The 17,120-nt window shown below is 37.9% G+C and overlaps 1 protein-coding gene across 1 annotated transcript; it reads left to right on the top strand.

Moving 5' to 3' along the window:
* Positions 1-12,413: 12,413 nt before the first annotated feature.
* Positions 12,414-14,397, top strand: LOC142356435 (uncharacterized). Its single transcript, XM_075408348.1, has one exon. The coding sequence runs from the start codon at positions 12,691-12,693 to the stop codon at positions 14,032-14,034; it is 1,344 nt and encodes a 447-aa protein (XP_075264463.1). The 5' UTR covers positions 12,414-12,690; the 3' UTR covers positions 14,035-14,397.
* The last annotated feature ends 2,723 nt before the right edge of the window (positions 14,398-17,120 follow it).

The raw sequence follows: 17,120 nt of genomic DNA, 5'->3' as shown, positions 1-17,120 counted from the left end.
GAGAAAGAGAGAGAGAGAGAGAGGGAGCGGGAGAGGGAGAGGGAGAGGGAAAGGCAGAGGGAGAAAAAGAGAAAGAGAGAGTGTTTGAGAGGGAGATGGAGAGAAAAAGGGAGACGGAGTTGGAGAGGGAGAGGGAGAAGGAAATGAGAGGGAGAGGATAGGGAGAGGGAAAGGGAAAGAGAAAGGGAGACGGAGATGGAGAAAGAGAGGGGGAGGGAGAGGGAGAGGAAGAGGGAGAGGGAAAGGGAGAGGAGAAGGAAAGGAGAGGAAGAGGGAGAGGGAGAATGAGAGGGAGAGGGAGATGGAGAAGGAGAGGGAGAGGGAGAGGGAGAAAGTGAAGGAGATGGAGAGGGAGAGGGAGAGGGAGAGGAGAGCGAGAAGGAGAAGAAGAAGGAGAGGGAGAAGGAGAGGGAGTGGGAGAGGGAAAAAAGAGGGAGAAGGAGAGGGAGAAGGAGAGGAAGAAGGAAGGGAGAGGGAGATGGAGAAGGAGAGGGAAAGGGAGATTAAGAATGAAAGGAAGAAGGAGAGGGAGTGGGAGGTGGAAAAAGAGGGAAGAGAAGAAGAGGGAGAAGGAGAGGAAGAAAGAGAGGGAGAGGAAGACGGAGGAGGAGAGGGAGAGGGCTAGTGAGAATGAGAGCAAGAGGGAGAGCGGAGAGGAAGATGAAAGGGGGGAGGTAGAAGGAGAAGGAGTGGGAGAGGGAAAAAGAGGGAGGAGAGGAAGAGAGAGAAAGGGAGAAGGAGAGGGTAATGGAGATTGAGAGGGAGAGGGAGCGAGAACGAAAGAAAGAGAACACTTCTGTTGTCTAGGCACAGCCCTCGCTAAATATACAATAAGTAAATGATTTATGTAAAAGTGTTCATTGAACTGGTTACAGGTCATTGGAAGCGGAAGTAACGCCATGTGCTGAGTTTTCAATGATTACTTGTAACCACATTCTAAACCTATTTCGGATATTAACGTTTGTGCCCCCAAGCTTATATTTTCAGTACCCTCAGACAAAAGTGCCATTCTTTTGCATAATGATTTGTTATTTATTGATCTTGTTATTGTTCTGTTTTTGGGGGGCGCATAAAATACTGGGGGTTGGGGTTGGCTCAAAAGGAAAAAGTTCTTAATGCCATCTCCCAATAGCTAATTTTTCGGTTTAATCGCAATTCAACACTGTAATTATCTTTGACAATTCAGCCCTCTGTACTTGGGTTGCTTATTATCTATGAACATTAGATTGTGATCCTTGGGTAAATTGTTTCATTCCGTAAAACTCAAAAGAGAATAAACTTGACTCGAAAAGATAGTAAGTTGCGTTGCACTTCACACTTCGAATTTTTTGGGATCTATACTTTATTACCCTCCTCCAGCTCAGGGCGCTTATCTCTTTTACGCCCCCAGCCACACCTGCTATTTTTTGCGTAGTAACGTGCTATATGACGTACAATTTATAACCGCGTGTGGGGAGTGTGAAACAGTATAGATTCTTTATTTGACCAACTTTCTTAATAATTTTGCCGGGCTCGCACAAAATCAACCATGTTAAGGCAATCCAGACAAAATAAGTGCTTGTCAGACACTACCCTTATCAACACGATTCCCTCGTTAATGCCTTTTAAAGTTGGCCACGAGCAGGAGCACCCAGACGGGACTCAGACATTAAACTCTAATTCCTTGTTTATGATCAGCTTAAAGATAGACATTGCTAAGTTTTCTGGTCATGTCAACACTTCACCATCAAAATTTCTGTAGTTTGCAGCATAAATTTGAAATACTAACAAACGTTCAAAGATATTAGTAGTAGTAGTAGATCAGGTTTGCGGCTTCATGCCAGGGGTGTTGTTAGCAACACTTTTGTATCTTCAGTGGACATTGAGTTTGTTATGCGGGTTTCAGTTTCTACAAAAACACAGTATTCTCCAGGTGCATAAATTATGTTCATTGTAGTGCTTGTGAAAGAAATTCCAGTAGGTTGTTCTGATTCTAGTTTTTTTGCCGATTGGTGCTTGCGGATTGAATGATTTTGATACGATGTTAAAAAGAATTGCTACTCTATGCCAAACGTTTTTATCGGTTTTACGTAGTCTGTTCTTCTGTCTTATAACCTCGTTGTTCGTGCTTTGCCTTGTTTTCTCGTTTGCCTTGATATTGATGAAACTGCTTATGTCGTTGTCGTACATTCCATCAATAATCGAGCAGTAGAATAAAAAATTTTGAAATTCAGCGTTGTGTGACAATGGCAACAGTTCTGCTTCTGTGACTCGCTTTTTGTAATCAGGTTCAGACCAGCATATCTATTTCGTGGCGTTATTTTGCAGTTTTCAATTAGTTTTACTTGGATACCATACCTGACAATCAAACAAGATTACGGGAACAATGCAGCCGATGTAAGCGTTGAGACGGGATTTTATGGGAGTGGACGATGACAGATTTCTTTTAGGCGACCACAGTGCACGTAATGCTTTGAAGTGATGCCTGTTTATATTTTCATTCCAGTTTAGAGTGCCTGAAACAATTTTTACCAAATCCTTTTGACTTCGTGCAACTTTCAGTTTTTTTACGATTCATATGGACACAGGAAGCTGTTTTGAAATTCAGTATGTTACATTTGCTCTCGTAAAGATTCATCTCATTTACTTAACACCAGTTGAAGAAGCTCATTAGTTCCTCCTCAAGTTCAGTAGTTTTGTTGGCAACCAGCTTGTCATCGTCTGCATATCCAAATCAGGTATTGTGCTCAATTACTTCTGGAAAGTCGTTGATGTAGACTAAAAAGAGCAGGGGCCCAAGCCACGAGCATTGCGGTACTCCACTTCAACTATTGACATCCCGTTCACTTGATAAACAACCGCCGACTCGGACTTTTGGTCTTCTGTTATTGAGCTAATCCGCAATGACCATTAGCGCTTTTCCGCTTATTCCCAGCAGTTCAAGTATTGTTATTACTCTGTCGTGTGAAACTTTGTCAAATGCTTTCTCAAAGTTTAAGTAGAATACAGTTGGTTCCTCGGGCAGTATGGTGTCATTGTCTCAGTAAATATTGTTGATGAAGCAGAGCATTTGAACTATGCAAGATTCGAGTTGTCTGAAACCGAATTTGCAGTCATGGAGAAATCTGCGGATTGCATTGTAGAGGCACTTAAGGATAACCTTCTATAGAACCTTCTAAGGACAGCAAAAGCTATTTATCGGGCGGTACTACATGGTGGCAGCTTTATCACCCTCCTTGTACAGGAGAGCAATGACATTTGTTTTCCACTTATTGGGGAATTTTTCTCTGTTTAAACATGTCTTAAAGATGAGAAGTAGCGATTTGCTTAGCGTTGGTGCAAGTTTTTTCAGGAGAATGTTTCCGATGCCATCGGGTGCTTAGGCTTTGCTTTCTTCTAATTTTGTCAATATTGCTTTGAGTGGTTCGACTGTGCAATCTGTTTTACTTGGTTCGTAACTGTGAAACCGATAAGCGGCAACACAGTTTTGATCAATGTCTTTGTTTTCATTTTCGCTCGCTCAAAACAGATGACCGGCTACCGGCATGTGAAAACTATCTTCCTGTTTGCTGCCAATGGAGCCGATATATGTATTCGTATCGTGAAACAGATGACCGCCTACACTATCCGAATCACTGATCTTGCTCCCGTCAGCCTTGGGTTAAAAACACTTTGAAAAAAACTATTAAAGAGTTCAGCTTTTTCAGCGTCATTTGTAGCTTTTTCTTCAATCAGGTACACTTTCTGTAGTTTGCAGCATAAATTTGAAATGCTAACAAATGTTCAAAGATGTTAGTAGTAGTAGTAGTAGTAGTAGGTCAGGTTTGCGGCTTCATGTCAGGGGTGTTGTTAGCAACCCTTTTGTATCTTCAGTGGACAATGAGTTTGTTATGCGGGTTTCAGTTTCTACAAAAACACAGTATTCTCCAGGTGCATAAATTATGTTCATTGTAGTGCTTGTGAAAGAAATTCCAGTAGGTTGTTCTGATTCTAGTTTTTTTCCCGATTGGTGCTTGCGAATTGAACGATTTTGATACGATGTTAAAAAGAATTGCTACTCTATGCCAAACGTTTTTATCGGTTTTACGTAGTCTGTTCTTCTGTCTTACAACCTTGTTGTTCGTGCTTTGCCTTGTTTTTTCGTTTGCCTTGATATTGATGAAACTGCTTATTTCGTTGTCGTACATTCCATCAATAATAGAGCAGTACAATGAAAAATTTTGAAATTCAGCGTTGTGTGACAATGGTAACAGTTCTGCTTCTGTGACTCGCTTTTTGTAATCAGGTTCAGACCAGCATATCTATTTCGTGGCGTTATTTTGTAGTTTTCAATTAGTTTTACTTGGATACCATACCTGACAATCAAACAAGATTACGGGAACAATGCAGCCGATGTATGCGTTGAGACGGGATTTCATGGGAGTGGACGATGACAGATTCCTTTTAGGCGACCACAGTGCACGTAATGCTTTGAAGTGACGCCTGTTTATATTTTCATTCCAGTTTAGAGTGACTGAAACAATTATTACCAAATCCTTTTGACTTCGTGCAACTTTCAGTTTTTTTACGATTCATATGGACACAGGAAGCTGTTTTGAAATTCAGTATGTTACATTTGCTCTCGTAAAGATTCATCTCATTTACTTAACACCAGTTGAAGAAGCTCATTAGTTCCTCCTCAAGTTCAGCAGTTTTGTTGGCAACCAGCTTGTCATCGTCTGCATATCCAAATCAGGTACCGTGTTCAATTACTTCTGGAAAGTCGTTGATGTAGACTAAAAAGAGCAGGGGCCCAAGCCACGAGCATTGCGGTACTCCACTTCAACTATTGACATCCCGTTCACTTGATAAGCAACCGCCGACTCGGACTTTGGTCTTCTGTTATTGAGCTAATCCGCAATGACCATTAGCGCTTTTCCGCTTATTCCCAGCAGTTCAAGTATTTTTATTACTCTGTCTTGTGAAACTTTGTCAAATGCTTTCTCAAAGTTTAAGTAGAATACAGTTGGTTCCTCGGGCAGTTTGGTGTCATTGTCTCAGTAAATATTGTTGATGAAGCAGAGCATTTGAACTATGCAAGATTCGAGTTGTCTGAAACCGAATTTGCAGTCAGGGAGAAATCTGCGGATTGCATTGTAGAGGCACTCAAGGATAACCTTCTATAGAACCTTCTATGGACAGCAAAAGCTATTTATCGGGCGGTAGAACATGGTGGCAGCTCTATCACCCTCCTTGTACAGGAGAGCAATGACTTTTGTTTTCCACTTACCGCGGAATTTTTCTCTGTTTAAACATGTCTTAAAGATGAGAAGTAGCGATTTGCTTAGCGTCGGTGCCAGTTTTTTCAGGAGAATGTTTCCGATGCCATCGGGTGCTTAGGCTTTGTTTTCATCTAATTTTGTCATTATTGCTTTGATTGGTTCGACTGTACAATCTATTTTACTTGGTCCGTAACTGTAAAACCGATAAGCGGCAACACAGTTTTGAGCAATGCCTTTGTTTTCATTTTCGATCGCTCAAAACCGATGACCGGCTACCGGCATGTGAAAAATATTTCCCTGTTTGCTGCCAATGGAGCCGATATATGTATTCGTATCATGAAACAGATGACCGGCTACACTATCCGAATCACTGATCTTGCTCCCGTCAGCCTTGGGTTAAAAACACTTTGAAAAAAACTATTAAAGAGTTCAGCTTTTCAGCGTCATTTGTAGCTTTTTCTTCAATCAGGTACATTTTCTGTAGTTTGGAGCATAAATTTGAAATGCTAACAAACGTTCAAAGATATTAGTAGTAGTAGTAGTAGGTCAGGTTTGCGGCTTCATGCCAGGGGTGTTGTTAGCAACCCTTTTGTATCTTCAGTGGACAATGAGTTTGTTATGCGGGTTTCAGTTTCTACAAAAACACAGTATTCTCCAGGTGCATAAATTATGTTCATTGTAGTGCTTGTGAAAGAAATTCCAGTAGTTTGTTGTGATTCTAGTTTTTTTCCCGATTGGTGCTTGCGGATTGAATGATTTTGATACGATGTTAAAAAAATCGCTATTCTATGCCAAACGTTTTTTATCGGTTTTACGTAGTCTGTTCTTCTGTCTTACAACCTCTTTGTTCGTGCTTTGCCTTGTTTTCTCGTTTGCCTTGATATTGATGAAACTGCTTATTTCGTTGTCGTACATTCCATCAATAATCGAGCAGTACAATGAAAAATTTTGAAATTCAGCGTTGTGTGACAATGGTAACAGTTCTGCTTCTGTGAGTCGCTTTTTGTAATCAGGTTCAGACCAGCATATCTATTTAGTGGCGTTATTTTGCAGTTTTCAATTAGTTTTACTTGGATACCATACCTGACAATCAGACAAGATTACGGGAAAAATGCAGCCGATGTAAGCGTTGAGACGGGATTTTATGGGAGTGGACGATGACAGATTTCTTTTAGGCGACCACAGTGCACGTAATGCTTTGAATTGATGCCTGTTTATATTTTCATTCCAGTTTAGAGTGCCTGAAACAATTATTACCAAATCCTTTTGACTTCGTGCAACTTTCAGTTTTTTTACGATTCATATGGACACAGGAAGCTGTTTTGAAATTCAGTATGTTACATTTGCTCTCGTAAAGATTCATCTCATTTACTTAACACCAGTTGAAGAAGCTCATTAGTTCATCCTCAAGTTCAGCAGTTTTGTTGGCAACCAGCTTGTCATCCTCTGCATATCCAAATCAGGTACTGTGTTCAATTACTTCTGGAAAGTCGTTGATGTAGACTAAAAAGAGCAGGGGCCTAAGCAACGAGCATTGCGGTACTCCACGTCAACTAGTGACATCCCGTTCACTTGATAAGCAACTGCCAACTCGGATTTTTGGTCTTCTGTTATTGAGCTAATCCGCATTGACCATTAGCGCTTTTCCGCTTATTCCCAGCAGTTCAAGTATTGTTATTACTCTGTCGTGTGAAACTTTGTCAAATGCTTTCTCAAAGTTTAAGTAGAATACAGTTGGTTCCTCGGGCAATTTGGTGTCATTGTCTCAGTAAATATTGTTGATGAAGCAGAGCATTTGAACTATGCAAGATTCGAGTTGTCTGAAACCGAATTTGCAGTCATGGAGAAATCTGCGGATTGCATTGTAGAGGCACTCAAGGATAACCTTCTATAGAACCTTCTCAGGACAGCAAAAGCTATATATTGGGCGGTAGAACATGGTGGCAGCTCTATCACCCTCCTTGTACAGGAGAGCAATGACATTTGTTTTCCACTTACCGGGGAATTTTTCGCTGTTTAAACATGTCTAAAAGATGAGAAGTAGCGATTTGCTTAGCGTCGGTGCCAGTTTTTTCAGGAGAATGTTTCCGATGCCATCGGGTGCTTAGGCTTTGTTTTCATCTAGTTTTGTCATTATTGCTTTGATTGGTTCGACTGTGCAATCTATTTTACTTGGTCCGTAACTGTGAAACCGATAAGCGGCAACACAGTTTTGAGCAATGTCTTTGTTTTCATTTTCGATCGCTCAAAACCGATGACCGGCTACCGGCATGTGAAAAATATCTTCCTGTTTGCTGCCAATGGAGCCGATATATGTATTCGTATCGTGAAACAGATGGCCGGCTACACTATCCGAATCACTGATCTTGCTCCCGTCAGCCTTGTGTTAAAAACACTTTGAAACAAACGATTAAAGAGTTCAGCTTTTTCAGCGTCATTTGTAGCTTTTTCTTCAATCAGGTACACTTCATAGGAAAAAGCAGCAGTTTTTCTGTGCTTGCGAATGCATTTTTTGTATTTTATCGAGTTGGCGAGTTTTGAATGTTTCATCCTCAAAAAGCGTTTGGTCACTTTTAATGCTACTTTCCAATTTTCGATCGAGCTCAAGCATTTGAAAAATCAATTGATGTTTTTGAGTTCTAGTAGCAAGTTACCGGGTTCTCTCTATTTTCTTCATTAAGTTGACAATAGCTAGCGTCACCCATGGTGGAAGACCTGCACGGTGATCAATTATTCTGGGTACATTTTCATTAAAGAGTTGTTCAAACCATCGGTACGATTGATCTAGTAGCTCATCGACGATGCTAAAGCAGAAAGGATGAAATGGGTTGCTATTGATCCATTCGTTAAACTTATCCCAGTCTATTCGGTTGTAAGCTTATTAAGTCTGTTTTACATTTGCTTTTTGGTTTTGATAATAAACTCTCCTGTTGAATGCAAGGCGGTCGGAGCGTTTCTTTCCGTTCAAGTTGTAGTTTTGCGTCACTCCTGAATCAATTGATAATCTGATTCAGAAGTCGAGTTCATTTATTAAGAAAATTCAAGTTGCTTAATGCTCCCTATTTGATCTTCAAATCTGAAATTTTTTTAAATTTATTGTTTGAGATTAGCTGAAGCCATTGGTTCTCTTAATCCTAACCAGAGTACATGTTAGACCTGTTTGTGCATGGAAAATTTATGTCACCAGTTATTATTGCAGACCGACATTAGTATGACTTCGTTTTGGCTAGGATCAAGTCGAAAAAGTTTCTTGTTTCTTAAAGTGAACAGTTTTAGGGGCTGCTCTGGGTTGGGTTGTAGATACATGCAATTAACAACTTTTGGTTAGTACAGAAAAGGAGACTAATCAAATAGTCTTCGCCGGCATTGTCTACTAACACTTCTTTGGCGTTCAGATTCTCGTGTACTGCGACTAGAACGCCACCATTTTTAGAGAAACCGCTTTTGTCAGCTTTGCGATCATTTCTATATACTGTGTGTTTAATGAGAAAAAGAGGTTCCGTGCGTATATGCTCAGTAAGCCCTGTTTCTGTTAAACAGAATATTCCAAAATCATGCAGGAGGATTGAGTTTGCGAAAACAAAACGAAGTGAAAGGTCTACGAGACTATGGACATTAAAAACTAAAATTTCGATTTCTTGTCGCTTCTGATCTTTATCGTTGTTCCGTAGTCAGAACAAGGTATCGAAGGAGACTTAAATCCATTCTTGTTCTCCCGGTTCACGTTGCAGTAATTTGCTACCTGCAATTTTGATATCTTGTCTAGCTGTACCTTTTTCGATTAGTTTATTTCTGGCTTTCAGTGCAAGCTTTTGTGCGTTTGGTTCTTCTGGAGAGAGTTCTCGGTTTATGTAGATTTTTTAGTATAAATTCTTTAACCTAGCTAGCGAGTAGAGTAACAGTCTTTTCTCGAACACCGATGGCATTGTTACAAATCAGGGGCAATTTCTCTCAGTTTTGTTTTTGCCTAAGAGTTTGCACTCTGTGAATTTGATGTGGATGTTTAGGAAATAGAATACATGTTGATTTGACTCCAGCATGCTCGATGCGCACACCTAATTCTTTATCATTCAAATCATCAATGCCCTGTATTAGAACCAGGAGTTGATTTTTAGGATTGCCTACTTACTTAAAATTTTCATTTGGTTGTTTCTCTAATCCTTCTTTCTGGCTCGTTTTCGTTAATTTGATTTTGTTTAACTTGTTTTGCATTGTTTCCTCAATCACAGTTTTGATAGACTACTTTGTTTCCTCATTATTCTCCGGTTATTTTTGCAGTCGTTTAATTACGACGTTGCTTTTGTTTTGGCTAACACAGATTTTACGGATTAGGAGAATGTTTGGATTTAATTGTTGAATGGCGTTTATCACTTCGTTGCTAAATTTTGTGCATTGGGGAGACATATGCAAAACTGATTTGCAAAAAAATCAACGATTTGCATCTTTATTGTTAGTGGTATCACAAGAGGTGTTTAATCAAGCTGGTTTAGTAGAAATTATTGATCTTCATTGTCTTAGATGTTCACAAACTTTTACTACTTAGTGTGTAATAGTCAGTCAACATTAAGTAACTGATAACCGGCTAATACAAAGTTTTCACCTGACTTATTGGTTGAAGGTTCCACAAGTGCAGGTACCAGAGCCCTCTATCACTACCAGATATCCTCGCCGATCAACTACACAGAGTACAATTCGTGCATTTCAATTATTCTCATTTTTTTAGGATTGCACAGAGTCCACCGAGTCCTCTTGGTACTAGGTGAACAAGTCTGATCATAGATGGGCACCCAGGTCTAGACCTCGACTCATGAAAAGACAATGCTCGACCAAAATGTGCTATGAAAAGACCATACTGGACTCATTTGAGCTATGAAAATACTTTAGCTGGACTTTAAGAGATTATGGACTTTAGCTCGACTCAAATTTTTTGCAAAAGACTTTAATTGGACCCAAAATTTCACAGAAGACTTTAGCTCGACCCAAAGTTTGTGCTGGATTTAAGCTCGACTCAATGTTTGCAAACAAAGTCGTGTTAAAGTCTTTTCATGGGTCCATCATTAGTCTTTTCATAAGTCTGCTTTTCAGCCATTAACGTTTTACCTGCAATATTGCATATAACGTAGTCAGCGTATATGATCTTGCAGCTTTTAAGATTCAAAAGGACCACAATTACATCAAAAAACTGCAATATTTTTTTTAAAAAGATAGCTCATATTTTTGGGAAGGAAAACAAACTGAATAACGCCGAAATGTTTTCATGGCTAATGGGACTAGGACCAATACTCTTAAGCTAGCTGGTTTCATAGAATCAAGTAATGTGGTAATATAATCGATCTGCAATAACTCTTTATCTTAAGATTTACTAAATTCTTAAGGCTTTTGGCAGATTTCCAACTGATTCTTAAGTTGGACTGCTCTGGTGCAAAACTATTTAGTCTTGCTCCGGTTCTGCTTCTGTATGTACAGAAACAGGAAAAAAATTAAAAAATTTGAATTTTGAAGAAAAAACAGACTTATGAAAAGACTAATGGTGGACCCAAGAAAAGACCTTAACTCGACTTTGCTGGTTATTAAAAGACTAATGCTGGACCCATGAAAAGACCTTAGCTGGATTTTCTTCGTTATTAAAAGACTTTAGCTCGACCCATGAAAAGATATTAGCTCGACTTTAACTAGGAACCTCGACCGTGTAATTATAGTCAATATTGACCCCCCTACTAGACTTTTCAAGTCTTTTCATAAGTCGAGGTCTAGGCCTGGGCACTGGAGAAGATGTTGTTTGTGTGTGACTCACGATACATCCATTGTCTGCCCTTTTTACCTTGCTTCATCTGATGCAACTTCGTCAGGTCGTTCGTTGTTTTTGCTTTTCATTTAGTAATCGGATCTATTTCTCCTCGCGGTGGTATGGCGATGACGTAGACGAAGTTTGCTAGCTGTAGTAGGTTGTGCGCGAGTTTTTCGATTTCGTCGGCTACTTCATGTGGTTCTTTACTCGAGTTTTCAATGTTATTGAACAGGTTTTTCCCGATGATGAATATTGATATAAAGTTGAAGCGGCCGTTTTGGGGGAGGAAATTGTGGACGTTGTGAACTTGTGCTCCGGGCAAGTGGAGAACGTTAAAGTTAGGGAATCGCAATCAGCAGATTTCTAGTGGATGAAGGTTTGTATAGGTGGTACTTCATGTGATTACTTCACCCATCCCGACTAGGGACGGACGGGTCTCTGAACAAAGTACAATGAGAGATTGAAACCGATAACCGGGTGCTACACGTCTGTACTAATTGCTCATTGTCCCTAGCCCAAAACTATCTGAAAACTTATAGTATGTGAACATGTTCTAGACTATTTAATAAGTTTATCATAACAACATAATTTATTTGCAAACCGAGAGAGTTTCGAACTTTCGCTTCAATCGAGACTTCGGAACTTCGCTACAACGTTCCACTTTTTAAATATTTTTGCTTCAAACTCCTGAAAGGACCTGAGATAAATGCCCCCTTTTTGAATTATCTATGGTTTTAATAAGTTGGATTTTTATTCCGGAGTTTTTGAAAATCCCGGGTATATTGCTTTCTATCCCTGAAAAGGGATTTTTTTCATTCCTATCGTTGTTTTTGTTGTGGTTGTTGGGGCTTCGCAACGTGTTTGCTGCAGGGCCGATTTACGCCCAATCGTCAGTTGTTAAAATAGAGTCCATTTATTTCTGCATACATGGCAGTCACAAAAGGTTTGCCTATTTAGCTGTTTGTACTTTACACTTGTTGGAGTTGACAAAATCTCGAATTATCATGTACCAGAATAATTTTTGAATTTCAAAAGTCAATTTTTTTTGAACTTGAACTAATACTTCAATGTTAAATAATACGCGTAGGACAATCCAATGGATGAGTAGTGATCCCCCACTAAGAGACATTACTGCATCGTTTATACTTTATCGACAAGGCACTATAGCTCTTTTAGTGCTGCGTCATGAGAAATATAAACATCACTGCATCATATATAATTTTGAAGACAAGGCACTATAACTCTTTTAGAGCTGCGTCCAAAGAATTGAGTTTTTATTTAAGTTAATTTATTATGAATCTAGTCTTCCCTCCCGCACTATGGAACTGCAAGAACTATCAACGTCGGTCGGCCGTTTGTTGCTCGCCTTAATTATTAAAATTCGGCTCGCGGATCACTTTGTAGCTTATCAAAATTCGCTCTATATAGTACATTGCAGGTTTGGGAAAGAAAGTTTTCCTTTATATTGAGGATAACTTAAACTTAGACGACCGTTAAAAAGGAGGATTGGAAATTTCTTTTTGTTACGCCCTTTTTTGAACCAAGTTGCTATAGAGTCGAAACCCCGCCAGTAGTTTGAGAGCAATTCGTCCGTCGCTAGCCGGCTATCATTAATCACAGTCAGTGAGATCGGCAACATCGCTGAGTTTTATAATTTTCAGAATGATTGGTATCTTTTTCTTGATATCTCTCCTATGTTCCGGCTTTGTAATGGTCAAAGTTCCCGAGCCTTATATGGACGAAATTTTCCACATACCACAAGGAATTCGTTTTCTCAGTGGAAATGTAACATACCACGATCCAAAAATTACAACACCACCTGGACTATACATATCGACTGCATTTCTTTTCTTCTTACCTTTGAGCACGCCTATATATTTGCGGTTCATCAATTTGGTTTTCGCCCTCTTATTGTTTCGTTCTATAAAATCCCTCGATTCTTGCAAGCTATCAGCGTTCAACCTTTCACTTTTGCCGTTCTTGTGGTTTTTCACTCATCTGTACTATACAGACATGGGCTCTACTTACTTCTCTCTGATGGGATTCTTTTATGCAAGCCGGTCACAATTCTGGAAGAGTGGTTTTTTCTGTCTGCTGTCCCTTCTCTTCAGACAGACAAATATAATGTGGGCATTCTACTCAGCTGCAATTATCTGCATTTCGATCATTAAATCCATGAGCTCGGAAAGAGAAGACAACAATCTTAAATTGTTGTTACAATCTTCTAGTCAAGTTTTCGAGAAATCAAAATTTGCTGGTGTTAGTGGTTTGCTGACAGCAATTTTGAGTATAATTGCACAACCACAATTTTGGATATCAGTCTTGAAAAGTTGTTCTCTGCATATATTTACCTTGATAGCTTTTGGTGTGTTTATAATAGTTAATGGATCGGTAGCACTTGGCGATAAAGAGAATCATGTAATAACTCTACATGGAGCGCAGATCATTTATTTTTTCCTGTTTACGTTTTTGTTTTCACCACTTCGCTTTATTCCAACAGTACGAGAAATGAAGCGATTGTTAACGTTAAAAACGGTTGTCGTGCAATTTTTTTTGATGTTAGGTGTGTATTATGTGCAAATGAATTATGCAAAGCCTCATCCGTTTTTATTGGCCGACAACAGACATTTCACATTTTATATATGGCGAAAATTGTTGGATCGAAACTATACAACCAAGTTGCTGTTGACGCCCTGCTATGCCATGAGTATTTTTCTGGTTGTGCGGAAGTTATCCGACAATTTGAATTTATTACAATTAGTTTGCTTCTTGTTTTCAACGGTTACTGTTCTAATTGCTACGCCTTTGTTAGAGTTCAGGTACTTTATTATCCCGACTTTGTTGACTTATTTGACTTGCAAGCCGTCTCAGTCTTTGAGGAAATTGCAAATTGCAGTTGATCTTATATTGTATTCTGTTATAAACGTCATGACTTTGTATTTGTTTCTGTATCGCCCATTTAAATGGGAAAGTGAACCTGGAAAACTGCAGCGATTCATGTGGTAAAGGGCTGAGAATTGGGCTAACATGACCTATGAATTGCTACTGATTGCTGTAGAAACGGTAGATGCAAAGAATTTCTGGAATTGCTACGGGTGGTTGCGGCTGTGCTATATGAAGATGGTGTAAAATATATTGGCTGATTTCGAACAAATTCAACATTCCACGTGCCATGAGACTTGATGTAATCATGTTCAACCTATCTGGCCGGGGATTATCGAACTTGATTGCTGTGAACACTGAAATTTGAATGATATGAATTTTCCAAACACCGAGAATTGGTAATGTGCGTTCGAAAATAATGTTCCAGCTCTTCAAATGAACAATGTATATATTTTAATAAAATAAAACTTAATCTTTCAATTTTAATCTCCGTTAAATTTCAAAAATCAAATACTATTTCACGGGATTGTTGACAAGTAGCTGTATACTAAATTGACGATCAGCTGACTTCCAGAGTGATTGCAACAAAATTGCCTGTTTACAGAAAAGGACATTTTTCAAAAGATTTACAATTCTTTGCTACCAATTGAGTAAAAAAGGAATTACATAAATTAGGCGAAAAATGAAAAAATAGCGTTTAATTAGTCGATAATTTTGGTATCAGTGCGTTTAATACTAAGGTTTCCAATAGAAAAAACAAGAGGGCAGGAACAGAAAAATTGTGCTCAACATGTATTAGACAAGGCAAAGGGCAGGAAAATTATCAAATATCGAAGTTCTTAAAATTATCTAAAAACTTATAGTTTTGCTGATGTTTCTTGCCATTTTTGTCATCAGAACCTGCGTTGCGATGCGTAAATGTACGCAATAACCCAGCGGAGGGGGAAAGAACGATATACTCAAATGGGTTTGTTTTTTTTTGTTCAGTCAATTTTGGCCGATCGATAGATTCATCGTAGAGAGTTGAGACTGGTATCATTAGAAAGCTTGTCCAGCGCAGAATATGGAATTAAAAAGGTTTTTTTAATTTTCGTTTTTTACAGTGAGTTATCGAGGTTTAAATTTTGAGAAAATAGGGTGGCTTCAAAAATACTTTCTAAAAAAATTAACAAATTTTAGCAAAATTGGCGAAGTTTTAGTCAAAAATTCCGGAAAATGTGAATAAAATCTCACCGTAATCAGTGAGAGTTTATTCACATTTTCCTTAATTTTTGACTAAAACTTCGCCAATTTTGCTAAAATTTGTTAATTTTTTTAGAAAGTTTTCTTGATTTTTGTTGTAAAGATAAAAACTTTATTGTAGGCTATTTTTAATTTTTTTTGCCAAAAATTCTGGCTAAATGTTTCGAAATTAAGACTTTTTCATCAAAAACAGCACGAAATAAGTTTCTTTAGTCCAGTTTGATTAAATTTACAGGAAGTACAGACCCAAACACCACTAACACAATTTTTTAAGGCTCAAAATGGGGCTTTTCTACTTCAAATGCCGTTGAGAGTGCTCTGTAATTAAAACTTTGCCGTTTTTTTGCTAAATTTATTCGTTGATTATCAAAAAAGCATCAGAAATATCAATATCTCGAACATTCGAATATTTAAGTGTTCGTAATGGACATACAGCATTAGCAGCGCTAGTTTTGGACCAATCGTGGACTGGTATAGTCCAAAAATTATTCGGATTGTAATCAGCCGGTGTTTTATAAAAAAAAAATCGATCTTTACTGCATTAATTAAACTAAAGAACATTTCAAATCAAAGCTCACTAATGATAGGTCCAATTGGATTCCTAAATAGCTCCACATTGTTGTTTTTTGTTGATTACTTGAAAGCTTATGGTTGTTTTGATTTTTAAAACGTTTGATTTTTAAATAAATAATTACTTTGCCTCTATTTTTCTCTTAATTTGGTCAACTTGTAGCTTATTGTCAGCAATGAAAGAATGTTTCTTCTTTCTATTGAAATCAAATTCAGGCTTTATTGCGGTTTCACGCCTTAAATTACGGTTTTCTGGCTTTGATATTACTAGATTTCACATTTTTTTTAAAATTTTTCAGGTATTTGCCAATTTTCATGTTTTCTAGTTTTGTCACATTATCACGTTTTTGACGGTTCTTATATCACTTATTGGCTTTCAAAATAAGGCACAATTGATAATATTACAATTGTTGAAGATATAGATTATGATTTTAACGGCTTCGACACTATTTTCTCGAAGAATTTATTTGATTTTTTAAATTTTGTCTTTAACTGTCCTTTTTAATTTGTCTTTTTAGTCGTATGAAAATTCCAGTACGATGACCCGGTTTCATTGGCTTTTCATGGAAGAATAGAAGATCCGATATTATGATATAAGTAGATAGCTTATGGCTTTCATGACTCTGAAAACAATTGTTTTTTAAATTATAAAAAATATACTTTGTAACTTCGCAATTTTGCTCCTTTTATTGTCTGTTTGTTATCTAGTCTCGTTAATTACAAGCAGAATATGACATTATTGTTGTGAAAGGAAGGTTTCAAGACGGATTGGTGTCACACAATCTAATGTTTTTAAAGAATTCGTCTTTGACTGCCTTTGACACGGAAAAAAACTTTACTGCCTTTGACACGGAAAAAAAATTTTGACTTTTGTCATGTTTGACGTTCTTTTTTGTAGACCTAAGACATTCTGGATAATTTCAATTGTCAAAGGTTTGCTTTGGAAGAATAAACGATCCTATTTAATTACTTCATTCTAATTAATGGCGTTCATGTATTTGGAAATATTTTTTTCGATAAAAACAAGTATTACATAATCTTGCTTTTTTCTTTTTAGTCTAATTGTTACCTAGTTTCATTAATGAGAAGTCACATAATACATTTCAAGGGAAGGTTTCAAAAGGGATTGGTGTCACAAAATCTAATGGTTTCAGAGAATTTGTTATGACTTTACTGGTGTTACTTAATTTTGCATTTCTTTTCATTTTTATCTACTTGTTACCTAGCTTCATTAATAAGAAGTTACATAATACATTATCGGTGCTCGCAGAAAGTGGAATCGAACATATTTTGATGGCCATAGTATGGCTTTACGTTTTCGAAAGCGTTCTCTGTCAAGTTTTAATTGATTTTTTGTTTGTTGTCTATTTGTTTTTTTGTAACTGCATAAAAAGTTG

The sequence above is a fragment of the Convolutriloba macropyga genome, unplaced genomic scaffold, assembly GCF_964194025.1.
Source record: "Convolutriloba macropyga unplaced genomic scaffold, txConMacr16.3 SCAFFOLD_2152, whole genome shotgun sequence".
NCBI lineage: Eukaryota > Metazoa > Xenacoelomorpha > Acoela > Convolutidae > Convolutriloba > Convolutriloba macropyga.
Note: the sequence above shows the minus strand (reverse complement) of the source record. Positions and strands in the feature narration are given on the sequence as shown.

Bases quoted from the DNA above. Each gene is read 5' to 3' on its own strand.
- LOC142356435 (XM_075408348.1), top strand. From the start codon at position 12,691: ATGATTGGTATCTTTTTCTTGATATCTCTCCTATGTTCCGGCTTTGTA.